This window comes from Mandrillus leucophaeus, unplaced genomic scaffold (assembly GCF_000951045.1).
Source record: "Mandrillus leucophaeus isolate KB7577 unplaced genomic scaffold, Mleu.le_1.0 Scaffold151, whole genome shotgun sequence".
Taxonomy (NCBI): domain Eukaryota; kingdom Metazoa; phylum Chordata; class Mammalia; order Primates; family Cercopithecidae; genus Mandrillus; species Mandrillus leucophaeus.
The window spans coordinates 1,717,118-1,725,646 of NW_012101488.1; the positions used below are offsets into that span (position 1 = coordinate 1,717,118).

General features: G+C 53.4%; 1 protein-coding gene across 2 annotated transcripts in view; it reads right to left on the minus strand.

Moving 5' to 3' along the window:
* Positions 1–8,529, minus strand: part of RSPH6A (radial spoke head 6 homolog A (Chlamydomonas)) — a 19,294-nt gene that overhangs the window by 1,879 nt on the left and 8,886 nt on the right. For both annotated transcript variants that reach the window (XM_011975123.1, XM_011975124.1), the window contains exons 3-5: positions 6,041–6,805; positions 3,789–3,933; positions 2,304–2,421 (exon numbers count right to left, since the gene is read on the minus strand). In XM_011975123.1, the coding sequence (XP_011830513.1) occupies positions 2,304–2,421; positions 3,789–3,933; positions 6,041–6,805 (1,028 nt within the window). The remainder of the gene's footprint in view (positions 1–2,303; positions 2,422–3,788; positions 3,934–6,040; positions 6,806–8,529) is intronic.

Consider the following 8,529-nt stretch of genomic DNA (forward strand, 5'->3'; position numbering starts at 1 on the left):
CAAAAAAAAAAAAAAAAAAAAAAAAAATCCCTGGGTTGTGCCTATATTCTGCTAAGAGGAGATTGACAATGAACAAGGAGATTAGTGCCCAGTCCTAACCCAGCCAATTCAGCCTTTCTGCAGAATTTTAATTAGAGAAGGAAGAGGAACAGATGGGAGGAAAGGGAGGGGACTAAGAGGTAGGGAGAGAGGGAGACAGAGACCGATAAAGAGGCAGAGAGAGCCGAGCTCGGTGGCCCACGCCTGTAATCCCAACACTTTGAGAGGCCTAGGTGGGTGGATCACCTGAGGTCAGGAGTTGAAGACCAGCCTGGCCAACATGGCGAAATCCCGTCTCTACTAAAAATACAAAAATTAGCTGGGCGTGGTGGCCCATGCCTGTAATCCCAGCTACTGGGAGGGCTGAGGCAGGAGGATGGCTTGAACCTGGGAGGCGAAGGTTGCAGTGAGCTGAGATCGTACCACTAAACTCCAGCCTGGGCGACAAAATAAGACTTCATCTCAAAAAAAAAAAAAAAGAAAGAAAGAAAAGAAAAGGAAAGAAAATATTTAAAAATGAGGCCAGGCACAGTGGCTCACATCTGTAATCCTAGTATGTTGGAAGGCTGAGGTGGGAGGGTTGCTTGAGGCCAGGAGGTGGAGGCTGCAGTGAGCCGTGATCACTCACTGCACTCCAGCCTGGGTGACAGAGAGAGACCCCATCTCAAAAAAAAAAAAGAAAGAAAGAAAGAAAGAAAGAAAAAGAAAAGAAAAAAACAATGGAACAATGGGTAGGGGGACAGAAGAGCATTGGGCAGGTGGGGGCAGAGGATGGATGGACAAGTGGAGCCTCAAGTTTGGATAATTTGCTTTCAGAGGAATGTTGGCATCTTGGGGTATGGCCTGAAGAAGGGAGTTGGCAAAAGCAAACGTGCCTCTTCCCAGCTTCCAGAGAAGGAAAAAATAAATGCCAGGAATGTGTTAAAGTATCCAGATTACATGCAATCCCACCACGGCTGTGATTCATACAGGAGCGAATACAGTCCCAGTTCACATCGAGATTAAAAAGGAAATTCTAGGAAAAATCGTCCTGCCATCTGGTGGACAAAGCTGGTAGGTGCGCCCACCTCCAGCTCCAAACCCCGCCACGCGGCAGAGCAGAGGGCTGCCAGGTGCCTGGAGGAGAAGGACTGTGGGGAGTGTGCAACTGGGTGGGAGGATGTGGGAGTGACTTCGGCTTGCCATTCTTGTTTTTTGAAACAAGGTCTTGCTCTGTCGCCCAGACTGGAGTGCAGTGGTGGGATCACAGCTCACTGCAACCTCGACCTGCCGGGCTCAAGCAATCCTTCTGCCTCAGCCTCCTAAGTAGCTGGGAATCTGTAGTCCGTGCAACTATGCCCAGCTGAGTTTTAAATTTGTTATTATTTTTTTTTGTACAGATAGGGTCTTACTATGTTACCCTGGCTGGTCTCGAGCTCCTGGGCTCAAGCAATCCTCCCACCTTGGCAACCCAGAGTGCTGGGATTACAGGCATGAGCCAGTGCATCTGGCCCAAGCTTGCCATTCTTTTTGGAACAACTGGTGGTGGGAGGGAAGGTTTCTGTCCCATAGAGAGAAGAGCCTTCCAACTGGAAGAACAGGCCGGGTGTGGTGGCTCACGCCTGTAGTCCCAGCACTTTGGGAGACCGAGGTGGGCAGATCACTCGAGGTCAGGAGTTTGAGACCAGCCTGGCCAACATGGTGAAATCTTGTCTCCACAGAAAATACAAAAATTAGCCAGGCGTGGTGGCATGTGCCTGTAGTTCCAGCTACTAGGGAGGCTGAGCAGGAGAATCACTTGAACTTTGGAGGCGGAAGTTGCAGTGAGCTGAGATGGCGCCACTGCACTGTCACCCAGCCTGGGGTGACAGAGCAAGAGTCCATCTCAAACAAAACAAAACCACAAACAAAAAAACTGGAAGAACTGTCCAGGGGACCCCAGGGAAGGAGTCAGCTTCCCCAGAGAGGGACTCTGTCCCTGTCATCAGGGGGCTGGAGATCCAGGTTCGTATCCCACAAGTGCTGTGTGACCTTAGCCAGTCCCTCCCACCCTCTGATTCTCCATGCTCTCGTCATGACTCATTACCAAGACCCATCCTAGTGGGCTGGTATTTCCCACTTTAGCCCTGGTGAAACTCATAGGAGCTATGAGGGGGTCAGTCCTAGGGGCTTCCTGAAGGGGGCCCTCCCCATCTCTGCCCACCCTGGTGAGTTGCCCAGCCCAGCCAGGCCTTGAAGAAGTCCTGAGGGATTCTCCTGCTGGGAGGGGCTGGGGGAAGACCTACTTGCCACTGGCATAGGCATAGGCCCCCGGCCAGAGGTTGGAGCGCACAACGGCCACTGAGTACTGCGGGCAGAGGCTGCAGGACAGGCGGGTGGTCCAGGGTGCCAGGTGCATGATTTCTGTGGTGGAGAGGCAGCAGAGGGTGGGCAGCAGGGTCAGGAAGGCCCTCAGTCCCTGCACTGCACCCTGGAGGAAGGCAGGCAGCAATAAGGGAGGCCTGGAGGGGCATAAGGGGAACTACAGCCACCAACAGCTCGGGCTGCGGTGTTTGAACCCTGGCTGCAGACCACACTCTCTCTCGCACGCTCTTTTTTTTGGAGACAGAGTCTCGTCACTTTGTCACTCAGGTTGCAGTGCAGTGGTGTGAGCTCGACTCACTGCAACCTCTGCCTCCTGGGTTCAAGTAATTCTCCTGCCTCAGCCTCCCGAGTAGCTGGGATCATAGGCGTGCACCACCACGCCCGGCTAATTTTGTATTTTTAGTAGAGACAGGGTTTCACCATGTTGGCCAAGCTGATCTCGAACTCCTGACCTCAGGTGATCCACCCACCTCGGCTGGCTCCATCCAGGAAATGGGGAGACTCATCTGGCCTTTGTTGCAGGGTGGCAGGGAGGCCTGGTGACAAGGTCTGCGCACACCTGCTGCAGTGCCTGGTGCCCAGCAGGGCCCCCCGACTGAGGAGCCGCTGTGATTCCGTTCCTGAGTTGGCCATCAGTTTAGACCAGGGTGCAGAGGGCAGGGCACAGCCTGGCAGGATCTGGCTTCAAATCCAGGACATGTCCCCTGGCCCACTCCTAGCCTCTCTCTTCACTTCCCTGTGGGTGCCTGAGGCCCCAACGTTACGAAATTCCTGTCCATTCATCCAAAATCCAGCTCCAGGTTGGGCACAGTGGGTTATGCCTGTAATCCCAGCACTTTGGGAGGCCGAGTAAGGTGGATCACTTGAGGTCAGGAGTTCGAGATCAGCCTGGCCAACATGGTGAAACCCCATCTCTACTAAAAATACGAAAGTTATCTGGGAGTGGTGGCACATGCCTGCAATCCAGCTACTCAGGAGGCTGAGACGAGAAAATTGCATGAAACCGAGAGGTTGAGGTTGCAGTGAGCCAAGATTGCACCACTACACCCCAGCTTGGGCAACAGAGCAAGACTCCGTCTCAGAACAACAGCAGCAACACACACACACACACACACACATACACCCAGCTCCAGTCTTTAGGGAGGGCTCCCCAACTACATCCCCCTCCCTCCAGGCCCACATGGGACTCAAAAGGCCATATCCTAAGGTGTGGGCCATTGCCACAAGTCTATGGACATGTTCCCAGAACCTCCTGATGGGGCCACTGTGATCACGCCCATTTTTTAGCTGAGAGAGCCTCTGAGGCTGGGAGGGAAGGACCGGGGAGACCCAGCAGTGCAGCCACCCCTCCCTTTCTTCCCAGCCCTCCCCAGCTAGTGGTGTACAGGCTGAGAGGGTTTCCTTACCCGCATCTTCTGAAAGTGGCGTTAGCAGTGGGGGGCCAACCTCCTGCTCCACCTCCTCTGGCCCCTCATCAGCCTTCTCTTCCTCCTCCCCCAGGTCCTCTTCCTCCTCTGTCTTCTGCAAAGGGTTCACCCAAGTGCAGCGGCCCTGGGGGTGGGGGGAAGCTCAGGCGATGGCCCCAGTGCACAGAGCCCAGCCTACATCCTGTGGGGGAGGTGAAGGGCCAACAGGACTGAAGCACAGCCTTGTCCTCAGAGACCCAGGCACCGGCAAGAGGGCAAGATTTAGCCGCACAGTTAAGAGGAGGTGGGAAACGGGCCGACAGAACTGCTGTATTGAGATGAGGACTCCTGACTGTGTGACCCCCATTCATGCATTCATTCACTCATTGATTCTTTTTTTTTTCTTTTTGAGACGGAGTTTTACTCTGTGGCCCAGGCTAGAGTACAGCGGCACGATCTTGGCTCACGACAACCTCTGCCCTCTGGTTTAAGTGATTCTCCTGCCTCAGCCTCCCGAGTAGCTGGGATTAAGGTGCCTGACACCATGCCCGGCTAAATTTTTTATGTTTTAGTAGAGACAGCGTTTCGCCATGTTGGCCGGGCTGGTCTCGAACTCCTGACCTCAAGTGATCCACCCGCCTCGGTCTCCCAAAGTGCTGGGATTACTAGCGCGAGCCATCGCACCTGACCACGCATTGATTCTTTTTTTTTTTTTTTTGAGACGGAGTCTCACTCTGTCACCCAGACTGGAGTGCAGTGGTGCAATCTTGGCTCACTGCAAGCTCTGCCTCCCGGGTTCACCGCCCGAGCAGTGGCTCATGCCTGTAATCCCAGCACTTTGGGAGAGTGAGGCAGGTGGATCACTCGAGGTCAGGAGTTTGAGACCAGCCTGGCCAACATGGCGAAACGCCGTCTCTACTAAAAAATATAAAATTTAGCTGGGCATGGTGTCAGGCACCTGTAATCCCAGCACGAGGTGGGCGGATCATGAGGTCAGGAGATGGAGACCATACTGGCTAACATGTTGAAACCCCATCTCTAGTAAAAATACAAAAAAATTAGCCAGGCGTGACGGCAGATGCCTGTAGTCTCAGTTATTCAGGAGGCTGAGGCAGGAGAATGGTGTGAACCCAGGAGGCAGAGCTTGCAGTGAGCCAAGATCACGCCACTGCACTCCAGCCTGGGCAATAGATCGAGAATCTGTCTCAGGAAAAAAAAAAAGAAAAAGAAAAAAAAAATTAGCCAGGCATAGTTGTGGTGTAGTCCTAGCTACTCGGGAGGCTGAGGCAGGAGGATTGCTTGAGCCCTGGAGGTCAAGGTAGCAGTGAATTATGATCGTGCCACTGCATGCCAGCCTGGGTGACACAGCAAGATGCTATGTGTTAAAAGAAAAAAAAAAGTTGGGCGTGGTGGCTCCAAGTGCTGTAATCCCAGCACTTTGAGAGGCTGAGGCGGGCAGATCACCTGAGGTCAGGAGTTTGAGACCAGCCTGACCAACATGAAGGAACCCTGTCTCTCCTAAAAGTACAAAATTAGTTGGGCGTGGTGGTGCGTGCCTGTAATCCCAGCTACTTGGGAGGCTGAGGCAGGAGAATTGCTTAAACCAGGGAGGCAGAGGTTGCAGTGAGCCCAGATCATGCCATTGCACTCTAGCCTGGGCGACAAGAGCAAAACTCTGTCTCAAAAAAAAAAAAAAAAAAAAAAAAGAGGAAAAAAGAAGAAGAAGAAAAAAAAAGGATTGGACGTAGTGGCTCATGCCTATAATCCTAGCACTTTGGGAAGCCAAGGCCGGCGGATTGTCTGAGCTCAGGAGTTTGAGACCAGCTTGGGCAACACAGTGAAACCTCATCTCTACTAAAATACAAAAAATTAGCCGGGCGTGGCAGCGTGTGCCTGTAGTACCAGCTACTCAGGAGGCTGTGGCAGGAGAATCGTCTGAACCTAGGAGGTGGAGGCTGCAGTGAGCTGAGATCGTGCCACTGCACTCCAGCCTGGGTGACAGAGACTCCGTTCCCCCCGCCAACCAAAAAAAAAAAAAAAAAAACGGAAAGAAAAGAAAAAAAAATGCCTCTGTTCCCTAAGGTTTCCGACGGGATTATCCGCCAGTATCTGTTGAACCAATCAATGGTTGGATGAATGAACGAATGAATGTTAGTTGCCTAGCAGAGAGTAAGAGCTTGAGGTCAGTATTGCAGGGTCATGCGCGAGCCCCCTGCCCCTGCCATGTGGGAGGCGGGAGTCCCGGCGCTCACCTGCGGCAGGATGTGCTGTGTGTGATGCACCCAGTTGGCCATGGAGTCGACCAGCTCCAGCACGGGGATGCCCTCGAAGTCGGGGTTCTCCTCGTAGGAGTCGCGCCCAGCACCACCTTCCTCCTCCTCGTCGCCCTCCTCCTCGCTAAACTGATAGAAGCCCAGCGGGCTGACCTGCGTGGCGGCCGAGATGCGGGCTATTTGGGCCCGCAGGTAGTTGGCCTCGTTGCCCGGGAAGGGCGGGTAGCTGACGACCGGTGCGTCCAGGTAGCCTGTGAAGAACTTCTTGATCTTTCGGGCGTTCACGATCTGGGCCGGGGTGACGTGGGGCAGCCGCGTCCACGGCAGGCCCGGCTCGTTGCACACAAAGTACAGGTACTTGTTGGCGCCCGAGCGGCTCTCCTCCTTGGGGATCACGGGCGGCGGCTTCCACACGGGCTTAGGGATGATGTCCACGGTCTTCTCCTCGTCCTCCTCGCCCTCCTCCTCGCCGTGCGCCTCCATGACCTCGCCACCCTCCGTCATCTCCTCCACCTCCTCCTCCTCCGCCTCCTCCTCGCCCTCCCGGAATTCCACCTCGGCCACCAGGTAGCTGCGGTTCATTCCCAGGATCTTGCCCCAGAAGCGACAGGTGTGGATTGGCTGCTGCTCCGCCAGCTGCTTCATGGCCAGGAAAATGCGGAAGCTCTCGTCGGAGCTCAGGCCGACGCCCGCCTGCTCGAAGTAGAAAGCGATCTCCATGATGTTGGGCACTGGCGTCTCCCCCTGCGCAGGGTAGGGTGGAGGGCAGAGGGGAGAATGCTGAAGCTCCGCTCCCTAGTCTACCTTTTCCAGACTTTTCTAGAGTCAAGAGAGCTAAAAGAGGCTGGGTGCAGTGGCTCACGCCTATAATCCCAGCACTTTGAAAGGCCGAGGTCGGCTGGTCACTTGAGGTCAGGAATTCCAGTCCAGCCTGGCCAACATGGTGAAACTCTGTCTCTACTAAAAATACAAAAATTAGCCGGCCATACAAGCGGGCGCCTGTAATTCCAGCTACCCAGGAGGCTGAGGCAGGAGAATCACTTGAACCAGGGAGGCAGAGTTTGCAGTGAGCTGAGATTGCTCCACTGCACTCCAGCCTGAGCAACAGAGTGAGACACGGTCTCAAAAAATAAAAAGAGGCCTGATGTGGTGGCTCACGCCTGAAATTCCAGCACTTAGGGAGGCCAAGACAGGCAGATAACTTGAGGTTAGGAGTTTGAGACCAGTCTGGCCAACATGGTGAAACACTGTATCTATAAAAAATACAAAAATTAGCCAGTCGTGGTGACAGGCGCCTGTAATCCTAGCTACTTGGGAGGCTGAGGCAGGAGGATCGCTTGGACCTGAGAGGTGGAGGTTGCAGTGAGCCAAGATCACACCACTGCACTCCAGCCTGGGTGACAGAGTGAGACTCCGTCTCAGAAAAGAAAAGAAAAGAGAAGAGAAGAGAAGAGAAGAGAAGAGAAGAGAAGAGAAGAGAGAAAAGAAAAGAAAAAGAAAGAAACCTAAAAGATTCTGTAACTCAGCTGCCACTCATGCCAGTCAGTGAGATGTAGGGAAAGCCATTGGAGAGGATGTCCCTGATGGAGAAGAAAAGGGAAAACCACACTAGGAGAAAATCTTTTGCCTTTTGTCTTTTGTCTTTCCCTATTCTTCCTGCCTGGAATGGGGACATAAGATCTGGAGCCACAGCAGCTATCTTGGGACCATGAGGCAACACACGGGAGACAAAGTACTACACCCTTAATGGTGCTGGAGATGAACGGTGGAAATTGCCTGGTCCCCAGTAGCATTGCTCAGCTGCCTTACCCACCCTGACCTTCTTCCTCCTGTAACAAAGAAGCCACTTTTACTCACGATTTCTGTGACTTGAAGCCTGATGCATTCCTAACACGAACTCCATGTTTCACAGAAAGTTAAGGGAGAAGACAGGTCTTGAACGGAGGAGTCAGTGATGTTAGAGGATGGTAATAAGTCTGCCCTCACTGCCTCCATCTATACCATTTGCTTGATTCACACAGCCAGAGGACGGGTGGGGCGGAGGAGAAGAAGAAAAGGAGAGGAGGAGGAGGAGGAAAAAGAGGAAGAAGGAAAGAAGGAGAAAGAGAGAGAGAGAGCGTGGCTCAGAAAGGGATTGAAGGCAAGCAAGCTGAAACTAGAAGCCAGCAAAGTTTACGGCCATGCACAGTGGCTCATGCCTGTAATCCCAGCCCTTTGGGAGACTGAGGCAGGCAGATCGCAAGGTCAGGAGATCGAGACCATCCTGGTTAAAATGGTGAAACCCCGTCTCTACTAAAAATACAAAAAATTAGCCAGGCGTGGAGGCGCGCACCTGTAGTCCCAGCTACTTGGAAGGCTGAGGCAGGAGAATGGCATGAACCCAGGAGGTGGAGCCTGCAGTGAGCGGAGATCGTGCCACTGCACTCCAGCCTGGGTGACAGAGGGAAACTCCGTCTCAAAAAAAAAAA